The sequence below is a fragment of the Mustela putorius genome, unplaced genomic scaffold (assembly GCF_011764305.1).
Source record: "Mustela putorius furo isolate JIRA1106 unplaced genomic scaffold, ASM1176430v1.1 tig00003834_pilon_pilon_pilon, whole genome shotgun sequence".
Lineage (NCBI taxonomy): Eukaryota > Metazoa > Chordata > Mammalia > Carnivora > Mustelidae > Mustela > Mustela putorius.
In genome coordinates, this window is record NW_025421987.1 from 48,147,448 (window position 1) to 48,159,839 (window position 12,392).

General features: G+C 44.2%; 1 protein-coding gene across 3 annotated transcripts in view; it reads right to left on the reverse strand.

Annotated features, from left to right (window-relative positions):
* Nucleotides 1-7,262: 7,262 nt before the first annotated feature.
* SLC9A9 (solute carrier family 9 member A9) overlaps nucleotides 7,263-12,392 on the reverse strand; it is a 668,807-nt gene continuing 663,677 nt past the window's right edge. For 2 of the 3 annotated variants that reach the window (XM_004754464.3, XM_004754462.3), the window contains exons 15-16: nucleotides 10,217-10,322; nucleotides 7,263-8,920 (exon numbers count right to left, since the gene is read on the reverse strand). In XM_004754464.3, the coding sequence (XP_004754521.1) occupies nucleotides 8,693-8,920; nucleotides 10,217-10,322 (334 nt within the window). In that variant the 3' untranslated portion in view covers nucleotides 7,263-8,692. The remainder of the gene's footprint in view (nucleotides 8,921-10,216; nucleotides 10,323-12,392) is intronic. The other variant, XM_045088481.1, reaches the window with a different exon arrangement.

Genomic DNA, 12,392 nt, shown 5'->3' on the forward strand with positions numbered 1-12,392 from the left:
GGTGGTCATAGCAAGTCTGGAAGGAGGTGAGGGATTCACCTCCAAGGTCGCTCATTCACGTGAATGATGAACTGGTGCTGATTGTTGGCAAGAGGCCTCAGTTCTTTGCCATGGGACTGCTTGAGTGTCTCCACAACATGGCGACTCATTTCCCCTCAGACTGTTCCAAGACCGGAAGTCACAAGGGGAAGCATCTTTTATAATTATGTACTATTATTTCCACAATATCATATTGGCTACACAGGTCAACATGGGAGGGGGCAACAAAAAGGACTTGGCTTTTCTTTATGGTAGGAACTGTCATTGAAATGATTATTATTGATCTTCTACAATCTGGGTACATGATGTAGGCTGGCCAACCCGATAACTTTGTCCTTGGGTGAATACTATCCATGTAAATGTGGACACATGATGGACACAAAGTAGGCCAACCATTGTCATTCCTAAGATTTTGCTAGAGCAATCGAGAGAAAAATGTCTTCATGGTTTGGGGTTTATTGGCTGTAGGAATCATGGGAGTCCAGAGCTGCTGGTAGATATCTTTGCAACTGTTGGATGGGTCTGGAGATAACAAGGCAAAAACAGAGAAGAGCAGTGTGTATTGGGGGAGAGTCATTGAGGGAGGGAGAGAGAGAAAGAGGAAGAAAGAGAGAAAGTATTGATGCGGGAGAGTGAGGCTCTTGTCTCACAGAGTCAAAGAATGAATCTTTCAGATGAAGGAGAGTGAGTAAAGCCATAGAAGTTTATTAAGCAAGGATACAGAAAAAGCTCTTAGGAGAGGGGACCCAACAGGGTTGCCACTGAGGGCTTTTAGGCATGGTCTTTTATAGAAAGCTAACCAGGAAACTCAAATCTTTTTAACATCTCTATAGATAGTGCCACAGAATAAGAACTAGTGATAATTACACCTCCAATGGCTTACTTCCTTTTTAGGGTCTGGTAATTCTTGGTTGGTCACAAGTAGCTGTTGTAACGAGACCCCACCTCTGACACCTAGGACAGGATGGTCTGGTTTGTTCCCTTATCTCTAGTTTCCTTTCATCTCCCATGTTTTGGATTTTGTGAGCCCGATCCCATGGCCTCCTACTTACCTCCCTACCTGGTCCCGCCTGTCCCTTACTCGGTATCTTCATGGCCTGGTTTGTGCCCTTATAGTCAGCTGTATCAAAGCTAACTTTGACTCCTGGAATTCTAAGTCATACAAGTGAAGACTTCTTTCTTCAGCTGTGTTGACCTAGATTTTTACCACTCGGTACCAAATCAGTCCTGATGATCCAGGGCCTGGAAGCCTGGGGCCTCCCAGCTCCCTCTGGCTCACATTGCTCTGTGTGTGGTCATTCTCTGGTCTCTGGTCTCTTCCTTGTAAACCCCTAGGAAGCTGAGTGTATCTGTGAAGTTTCCTGCCCCAGCGCTGGGGCATCAAGGGTTCCTGGTGCATATTGACAGACTTGTGCTATTCTGCCTGCTGTCTGGGATAGGGGAAATAATCCTGATCTTTGCAGCTATGCAGCTCTGGGTTCAAAACTCTTCTATGCCGTTAATCAACTGTGTGATCTTAGGCTAAGGACTCAACATCTCTGTCTCCCAGCTCCATGCACAGAAAGCAGGACTTGAAATTTGAAGTTCCTGGGGCTGCCGTGAGGCTGAGATGCGATACCACAGCTGGAAAAGTGAGGTGCCTATCAAGGGGTCATTTATTCCTTTTTCTTTCTAGACATAGTGCTGGGTACATTAGAGCTCTACCTAGCCAGGATTTAATTTAGGTCACTTCTGTGAAATTAGCATATCCTGAATGCTTCCATCTGCAAGATGCTGAGTGGACAATGGAGTTTGCTCAACTGAGGGCTGGTGAGTTTCACTGTAGGACTGCGTTGCCTTAGGCCATGTTATGAAGTAGAGGATATTTGAAGCTGATCTCTCCTGCTGTGACCAGTTGTAGGAGTGGGGAGCCTTGGGGAGGATGCTGTCTTGCACAGAAGCTGATCCCTATAGTGCAGTTCAGATGGTCCCCTCCTTTACCTACAGGCTGGCTTACTGGAGCTCCCCACCTCTCCACTCCTGGCTAAAACGAATCAGTCTATGTGACGAGGTAAGCCAAGATGTCTCTGAATTGGTGTGCTTCCTGGACTCTGGACTCTATCATTGCTCATCTGATCCATCTTTATTTATCCCAATAATGATGCTGACATTGGCAATTCCTAACCTCGATTATCAGCATTATTATTACATTATTATCAGCAGTTTGTCCAACTGAATGAATGACAGGCTGATGGACAATATCTGGGAGATGTATGGAACCTTCCATAGGTAAGCTTCTCACTCCTTGCAACCTTGGCTACGCTAGCCAAACAGCTGCCCGACTAGGAATAACAAACACCTGAGAAGTTTTTTTGCTAATCTCACAAGTACTTCAAGATTTTACTTCGGGCCATCCTGTGAACGGCAGTTATCCTTGAACTGTGCCACAGCTGAAGCAGGGTAGGAGTAAATCAGAATATAGTATACAGTGTGTGTTTTAGAAACAAATCCCCAAAGTGCTCCTTTCCAAAACTTCGAATTCAGCAAATAATCTACCTGTTTCCTTAATTTTGTGTGAGCATCCTCTTACAACCTTTGTCCTTCTGTTCCAGTGTAGAGAGAGATGGGGAGGCGGAAGAGGTGAAAGAGCAGATGAGGGAAGAAAAACCTCAGCCCAGGGCAGGCTTTCAGAATGGGCAGACTGGAACTTTCTGGTAGGAGCTGAAACTATAATTCCATGGCAGAATTTCTGCTTCTTCCCAGAAGCCTCAGTTCTGCTCTTACGGCCTTTCAACTGATCCAATCAGGCGTGCCCAGATGATGGAGCTTAATCTCCTTTACTTAAAGTCAACCAATTATGATATTAATTACACCTTCAAAATATGCATTCGTAGCAGCACCTAGATTAGTGCTTGGCAGAATCATTGGGGGTTCTATCCTAGCCTAGCTGACAAGTGAACTTGGCCATCACAGCGGAGGAAAGGTAGGGCAGTTGTATAAGGTCACATGCACAGTAACAGCAGAAATCAATATTTTTCTGTATCTAACCCTTGTCGCAAGGGAATGCCAGATCTCCAAGTAGGGGATTCTCCAAGGGTTGTTTCCCAGGTGCATGCTCTGTCCAACTGCTGGATTTCGTACTCCCCAGTTCTCTGTCCTGGTCCCGCTTTCTTTTTCTTGTCAGTGGTTCTCCCCAGGGTTTGAATGAAAATCATCTATGGTGCCTCTGAAGATAAATATGTGTATGCTTGCAAAGATTCTGGCATGGTCCTTTTGTGGGGAGGGCATACTGGAATTTCTCTGCAGGAGTTAGAGAAAGGTGAGGAAGTTCATGGAGTATTTGAAAAACTCTTGGTGAAGATGCAATGCATATCTTCTCCCTTCAAATAGACATTTCCAGGCTAGACCTTACCCTTAAACTTCAGATCCATGTAAATAACATCTGGGTATATCCATGCAGCTCTCCATAAGAACCCCAGGCTCAGCATGTCCAGAGCTGAATTTGTTGGCCTTTCCTCAGATCTGTTCCTCTTCCGAATACTCTCAATGAACTGGAAACATCAGTCTGCTATCATTTAAGCCTTAAGCTTGGAGTCATCCTGGGCTCCTCTACCTTCCTCACTTTCCATAGCCCAGCAGTTGTTAACTTTGTAGATTCTAGCTCTGAAGTTTATCCCATCCCCCCTGGTTCTGTCTTATTTAAGTTTCTCATCAACTCTCTCCTGGGCTATTGAAATAGCATCCCAGCTGAGCTATTATATACCACCTCCAGGCTTACTTGTACTCCATCTCCCCACAATCCATGTAATTATCTTTCCTGTTTAAAATATTTCAGTAGCTCCCCATTGTCACGAGATCATGGCGCAGAGTCCTTAGTTTGACCCACACCTCCAGAAATATCTTATTCTTCCATTTTCCTGCACTCAAACACAAACAACCTGTATGGGTGCCAGGTGGGATAGCTTATATTTCCTCTAATGTGCCCGGTTGCTTCACACCTCTTTGTCTCTGCTCATTCTGTTCCCTCCAACTGGAATGCTCTTCCCGCATTCTAGTGATCAGTCTCACCTCCTGCCCCACAGACCAGCACCAGTCATATATGCTTGGTCACGCTCTCTCATCTTTCAAGATCTCATGTGTAACTCTTTCTTTAGAGCCTTTCTTGACCATGCCTACCCTCTCCTCCCCCATCTTGATGCCAGGACCACTCTCAGAACTGACCATACATGAATGTGGCATCATTATAAAAATTAAAGATAATGTGGATAAACCAAAGGCTCTCTTGATTCAGCCCTAGTAATTTCATTCCCCTCTTGGTTATCAGTCTGTTGTAGATCATTCCAGACTGTTTTTTCACTAGTGATTTATCTTGGAAATATTTCCATGTGAGTGTGTGCATATGGACCCATTCCACACAGAGTGTAGTTGTTGCATAGAATTCCCTAGTGTGAGAATATTGTGGTTAACTCTTCTGCTATTGAGGGTATCTTCCTCCCCAATATTTACAGTAACAGTGCCACAATGAATATCACTTTGTATGCTTCCTTATGCATAGATACCAAGTACTTCTTTTTATAGACTAGAATGTCTGGATAGAAGATATCTATGTTAGAGTCTACATATTCTTTTTATATTTTTATATTTGAAAGAATGTTTTTTCTCATACATTGATAAAAATTCTTTGTATATTTTGAAGAATAATCCTTAATCTGATACACATAGGCATACACGCAAATTCTGTATATATCTGTGTGCCTGTATTTCTCCAAGTTTGTCTTAAAATTTTGTTTATTGTCTTTGTCATGAGAAGTTTCCATTGGTCCTCACTACTTGGTGAATGACAGCCCATTTATTCTCAGCCCATATTACAACGCCATTTTTTAATAAATGAAATTTCTAACTATATTCATGAGTCTGTGTCTGTAGTTTATAATAGATTTTTGTGATTTCTTTTCTTTCTTTCTTTTTTTTCAAAATTTTATTTATTTATTTGTCAGAAAGAGAGAGAGAACATAGGCAGTCAGAGTGGCAGGCAGAGGCAAAGGGAGAAGTAGGCTCCCATTGAGCAAGGAGTGCAATGCAGGACTGGATCCCAGGACCCAAGGATCATGGCCTGAGCTAAAGGCAGCTGCTTAACTGACTGAGCCAGCCAGGAGCCCCATGATTTCTTTTCTTATTTCTGGGTGAATACCATACAATTTTGGCCACTATAGCTTTCCTGTATGTTTTGGTATCTTATAAGGAATCTACTGTTTTTTAAAGTTTCTGTCTTCTTCTACTAGTTATTTGACGGATGGGACCGAGTTGTATTTGTCTTTGAATTTTAAAGACCTTTTACATGGTTTGCGTCCATGTGTGTTGGGTAATGCAGAGGAGTAAACCCAGAAGGTACGGGCACTATTGGTGCTACACTTTATATTCTCAAGGTCTCAGAGATCATGGTGAAAATAACACATTTTCTGGTTTTTATTCCACTTTTTATCATAGCTCAGTACTTCAGTGAGTTATTTCATAGGACTCTTATTATTATTTAATTTGTTTTTGAATAAATAATTCATCTATAGCGTACAAAACCCCAAAGGTACAGAAGTGATAAATTAAGTCTCCCCTCAGTTCTTAAGAGGCAATTATATTACCAATTTCTTCTTTAATCTTCCAGAATGGCAGCATACCATGCACTCTGTTCTGCACCTTGCTATTTTTATTTAGCAATATATCCTGGAGATCATTCTCCATCAGAACATGTGATGCTGTGTCCTGAAAAGGCTGTGCTGTGTTTTATTTAAACAGGAAGGCAATTAAAGGTGTTTTAGTAAATACTCTTTATATGTATAATAGTCTCAAATATCTAGAATAAAAGTTCTGCACATGAAATTAGTGGGTCAGAGGGCATTTGAATTTTTAGCTTTGATTTATATTATCAAATTGCTCTCCAAGAACGTTTTAGAAACTTCATGAATGAAGACCTTAATGGCACTTGGCCACTGAGGCTTCTGACTTGCTCAGACATGTACTGACTACCAGGGGGACACTACAGAGGGGCTAGCTGGGTGTCTGACAGTGAGTGGAATGTGTGTGTGTGTGTGTGTGTGTATGTGATGTACACATGGTAAGAAGCTCAAAGAAAAACCATCAGTCAATTAATTAATTAGGCTCCTCTTTAAAGCTCTAATAATGAGGGCAAGCATTAGTGACTTGAATAAAGCTTTGCCTTTATTATTCATTAGAAACTGGCAGTAAATAATAGGTTTGAATTTCACAGTCCTCATGCTGCTAATCAAAGCACAAAATCTTAAGATAATAAATTATTACCCCTCACAACAGGAGCATAAAGGGAATTTGGTTTTATGAATTGCTAACTGGGACACTAGCTAGCCTCTCTCTCTGGGTCTTGGGCTGATTCAGAGGGAAGGAGGCTGGTGATTGCTTCTTGAAACTAGAGCACGCAGATTGAAGAGGGCACAATTTCCTCAGACTCACAATGTTTTACCTACCTGGAGTCAGGGGGATAAGTGGCCTGACCCAGATTAAACAGCCCCTCAGTACTCTTCTTGGTAATGGTTCATGATGTTCAGCTGGAAAGTTTTTTCAAGGGGGCTTTCCAGTGGGCAGGAAGTTGTGTCCTGTCCTCTTAGTGAGTTGCTGTTGGCTTCAGATTGGGTACCTTCCACTCCCCATACTTCTCATTTCCATCTCATAGGTCGTATTTCTCTCCCTTCTCTCCACTCCTGCCCTCACTAATGTTTGTCTGTTCTGAGAGGATCTTCTCTTTCCCTGGTGTGCCTTTCTACACAACACACACACACACACACACACACACACACACACAGCCCTCAAGTTCTCATCTCTTCCTTTAACATGATAAGGGCAGAAACAAGATGAATCCCTATCCTTTGACTTTCCTTTTTCTTCTCCTCCAGAACTCCCTCCCTCTGTTTTTGAAGCTCTTCATGATTTCTGGTCACCTGCAAGTGTGAAAGGAGGAGGCTGTCCCACTCGGCTTGACTTCGCTCTCCCATTTCTGGCTGCCATGTTCCCCAGGCCCAGTGGTACTCTCTTTCGTTCATTCAGTGGCTTGATGTGCCAGCACCCCCGGCTCTTCCCGGGCCACAGCACACTTGCAGCTCCCTTATCTTATCTCTCAGTGCCCACTTTATCTGGCATTTCAAGTATAAAGGCTTCGAACTGCCAATTGGCGTGGGCAGAGAAAATGTCTTTAAATAAAGCATTGGCCAACACAATCATACTTTATAACAAAAGTTTATTAGGATTAAGTCATGTTAGAAAACTTCATGCTTTGCCATTTGCCATATTCACCTGGAATGACCATATTATACTTAACTGAGTATAAAACAAGTTGTGCCCTGTACTATTTGGAAAGTAAGAAAATCGATGTACATAGCAGTGTGCCTGACACCACCATGGTTAATAGCCCAACAACAGGTTAGCAAAGCGTATGTTACCTCTGAGGTCTGGGCCTGAGGAAGACATCATTTCCTACCTCCTTCAGAAGTAGACCCATCATAGCCTAGGCACCGAACACTGGAGCCTGCTCTTTTGGTCCCTAATATTAACATCTGTATTTCAAGAGAAGCTAGGCTTGAGGTATCTTTATGGCTTACAAGGCACAGGTCATGCAGCTGAATTAAAAGCTATTGTGTTGGTCTGTCTGTCATGGGTCATGAGCCACCTTTGGGAAGAGGAGTCCTGATGCTGCGTCCTTGACTCCTCAGTGGTCTACACGTCACGAACTCTGCTCGTCTAGCTTCTGCTTCTGCTCATCAGCTGTGAGAGCTGGAATTGGAGGACGGGGCGGGACTCCTGCACGGGCTCCTGTCATGTGGTGACCAACCTCTACTGCAGAATCTCATTACTCAGCATGCACACGGGAGCTGCCACAGGGCCAAGAAATGATTCAGATGCAAGCAGGGACAGGAAGGCTCATTCTTCAGACAAATTATAATATGGGAAAAGGAAACAGCTTTCTCTGGAAGGGGTCCTATCAAGGTGGAGAGCAGTTGTAACCAACCCCTTCCCTCAGTAGGAGAAGCGGCTTGAAAAGAACGTCAAGGAGAACAGTGGGTCACCACCCAGCATGGGTTCTGCGAGGCCAGCAACAGTGGTATCGATCCCTTGCGTGGGCTTTGCAAATAGCCTTGAAGTCATTAAGAGCAAGTGGGAGTCTAGGTCTTTGTAATACAAAAATTTCATTTACTAAACAGCTGGGCATTTCCTGCAGCTTAGGAGCCCACATGTTTATGCTCAGAAACTTTTTCCTGATTTCTCAACTCTCCCTAACGAAGGGAATAAAATCTGAATTCAGAGGGAAGGGCCTGGAGAGCTACAGACAGAGAAGAAACACCCGCGGCCCCAGCACTCTGTTCCATCCTTGCAGCAGCTAGACTCCCGACTTCCTCCCTTCCCCACCCTTCCCACCCCAGCCCCCACCCAATTCACTAACAAAAATGGCTGCTGTCAAAAACTCAAATTCAGTTGCATAATATAGACAGATAATAATAAATTCTGACTTCTTCAGGCACCGGAGGATATTTGTGACAAAGTTTCGATTCTCTTACTGCATGGCCCAACCTCTTGGCCACGTGGTCTCCCCAGCTTGGCCCACAGTCCTCTGTGAGCCCCGCCTAACTTGGGATTACATCTGCACCAGCCGCCATTAGTTCAGCTGGGACTGACCCGGGGTCTGCTCAAGCTTGAGTTCATAGCCTCCTAGGCCAAGGTCCCCCTCGTAAATGTTGTCCTTGCTCGGAGTCTGCGGAGAAGCTTTCTGGTCTACCCCCAGGCCCGCAGGAGGGCTGCAGGGTGAGGTGGCTTGCTCCTGGTAACTCATGGCCAGTTCATCCTGATTCACAATGCATTCCACATCTTCCTCTTTGAGCTGTTCCTGGAATTTGGGAAGAGAGAGAAGTCACTTCATGATGAGGAAAACAAGAACTGTTTGTTTTCCCTTCTTAATGGCCCTGTCTTGCCATGGCTGAGGTTCTGCGGCAGCAGGCATAGCCTTTCTGTGGCTGGGGGTGTGGGGGAGCATTTCCCATGGAAGACCTGGCCCAGGGACATAGCCATGTGAGGCCTCCAGGCCTGATGTGAAAGCTGGTAGAGAGCACGTGCTCACTGAGTGCCTCCTTGGGTTAAGGGAGATAAAATAAAATTTGGTGGATTTCTTGAACTGTTACCTAGCCAGGTTGAGAGGAGGTAGGATTTAGAGGAGGCACCTTAGTGCACAGAATGATTCTCAGCATTGGTTTTATAACACTCGTGCCCATCACTAAATTCTCAAAACAGTTCCTGTTGTATTTTATTTGAGAAGTGTGTCCTCACGGTATGTTTGCTGGGATGAGTGTCGCAAAGCTGAACATGGTTGGAAGTCATGATAGCAGATAATGGCAGAAACGAACTAGATCTGGCCAACATGCCTCTCCTCAGACAGAGCTTTCCTTGAAGGAAAGAATTAAGATCTCCAATCTTCTTTCACTGGCTTTGGGAAGACCATAAACAATTACTCACAGAAGGAACCCTGGGTAGGTGACCGAGGTCAGTTGTTTCCACCATTAGGCTGTACCAGAATCACTTGGAAGGTTCACTGAAACACAGATGCTGGGCCCCAAGTTCAGAGTTCTGAGGTGAGCGTGGGGGATGGGGAGCTGATACTTCATATTTCTAGCAAGTTCCCAAGTGATGCCGAGGCTGCTGGTCCAGAAACACACTTTGGAGAACCGCCGCCTTAGGCTATTATGTCCAGAGCACATCTGAGATGCATTTTTCTCTGTTTATGCAAGGGAGTGGGCAGCTGGACAACCTCCAAGGGTGCCCCAAACTCCAAGACTTTGCTCCTCTCCAATTCCTGACCCTGGTTTGTTGCTAATGATTCTAATCCACTCCCTTGAGCTATAAAGCACAGGCCCAATACTTAAAACCTCAAGCCACAGCAGTTTGTGGGGACATATTACTTCTTCTACATTTTCTCAATTGATTTTATGGTTAAAAATATTGGTAACAATAAAAAACTGCATTTTTAAAAGAATGAGCCCACATCAGCAGCATCTGAAAAGAAAAGAAAAATACCTCTTGGTGCTGTGAATTTTTAAATGCTTCCTCCTCAGGCTGGGGACTAATAGCCCTGAGGTTCTTGGGCTCCTCAGTAGGCACCAAGCCTGTCCCGCTCAGCGGAGATACTCACCCCGTAGGCCCGAGGACTGGTGAGCAACCTGGAAATCGGACCACACCATTCAGGTAACGTTGTGGTCAGCGGAGGACCCGCGTGGGTTAAAATTGGTTTCAGATATCTGCAAGGCCTGTTAAGGAATACTTGCCAAAAGGAAGTTAGAATTTCGCTTCCCACACAGCACAAAGCTTCGCATGCAGCGAAAGAGACAGTTCTGTTCACCTGTAAATCCCCTACTCCCTCATTCAGGAGGCAATTTGGCCTGCCAAAATTGCTGTTTGTAATCTTTGCTCCACACACTTTTCCAGCCCTCCCGGTAGCCTTTAATCAAAAAGAAATGGGGACTGGGCCAGCCGACATCAGAGAGAGGGGTAAATGTTCCTCTTCTCTTCCCCTCCCTCCCTGAATGTCTCATCTGTTTGAGAATGCATTTCTTAAGAATTATCTTAAACAATAGCAGAAAGGATTTTGTTTTCTTAAAACTGCACACATAGCTTAAACCACCAGTAATTTTCACAAAGAAGCAAGTGGTATTTCATAAAATGTTCAGTCATTTTAGAACTGGGTAGTGAACATAGATTGTTTTCCAAAATGGTTTATTTTCACTATTCAACGCGGTCGCTTTATACTTCATACATCAACGTGTCTGTATACAAAGTACGTAAATCAGCCGGTGCCGGGTTCATTCTATTGTCTAGCACCTTTCTTATCTCTTCATCCCCAAGTGCTCTAACAACTTAAGAGGAAACCCTGTTAATCTAAAGCTGTTACGCTTCCCTCCCATCTAGCAATAGTGAAACCCCTAGAGGTTGCCTTGGGTTGTCTTGTTATTTCTTTCTTTCTTTCTTTTTTCCTCAAAAGAAAGTAGTGGAATTATTTCACCATTCCATCAGACACAACTTTTAAGCCTTATGTTATTTCCTGGGCTGGAGACTATTTCACCTCATCAACTTTCTGAAAAGCTATAATAAATAGGGAAAGGGAAAAAATGGAAAACAGTTAACATTGGTGAGCCTGTGAAGATCCGAGGTCACCCCCGGGTGCTGAGGATGCGAGGAGATCTTGGAGATGGCTCTACTGGAGCGCATGGAGAGCTGGACACGGCTCCATTGTTCCTGGGATGCTCCGAGCATGGGAGGGCAGAGGGAAGGTGCAGGCCCCGAGAGCCAGGCATCTCGTCGCCTCTGGCCTCAAATCCTTCACCACCGAAGTGGTAATAAAGCAGGGAATGCTCCTGAACATAGCCCAGTTATGATGCAATTGAGAGACTGAAAAGATGCCCAAGACAGTCTATAACTCCAGCCGCAAATGGAAAACTTGACAATTCCTTTAGATGGGCGGCTGTCGTGCCCAGCAAAGGACCAGGGAAGATACTAAAGTTGAGAGCCTGGCCTTCCCTGTAACATCTTTGGGGCATATATATCTATGACTCGGAAGCCCTGTGATGGTCTTCCATTAATTTTCATTACAAACTGTTATTTCCTTCATTTTACGGATGGAGGAATAGAGGCCTAGAGATAGAATGATTTTAAATAATCCAAAGGCTCCTGTTGCTATTTGAACCCACCACCAACATCGCTAGCAAAAGATAAATTATCAGGGCAGAGTCATGCATGCGACCAGCTGGTTCTCTGGAGAGAAAAGCTTGCAGACCTCGTCCGTTCTGGCGAGAAGCAGACCCTCTCACGCAGGGGCTCATGAGGACATGTGGTCTAATTAGGGTTTATGGTGTGTGTGGGTCAGTGGGAAAAAACTTTTCCTGGGAGGTGAGGTGGGTGACATACATGTACAATTGTAGTGTAAACCAAGGAGAATCAGCCAATTTTGTTTCAAGATGGAGACGCGACAGTAGGTAAGCTACATTTCTAGAGACATCATATTAAAAAAAAAAATGAAGAAGTTCTTCAAGGCTCTAATTGTTTCAGAGGGAGGCCTGGGCAACTTCCAGTGTTTGAGGTTCTCAGAATATCACCAAATTAAAATGCCAAAATGCCACAGTAATATTACAAAGGTAAAGCGCAAATTTAGAATTGTGTAAGAAACATATTTTTCTTTTAATCCTGATGAGGTATCTCTTTGACTCTGTGTGTAATGTTATTAGAGCTAACACTTAACGATGAAATGTGTAGCTTTTTATGAATGTGGGGCCTGGACCAAATGGGGTACTGTGGGCCTCTTCTGGACAGGTTTT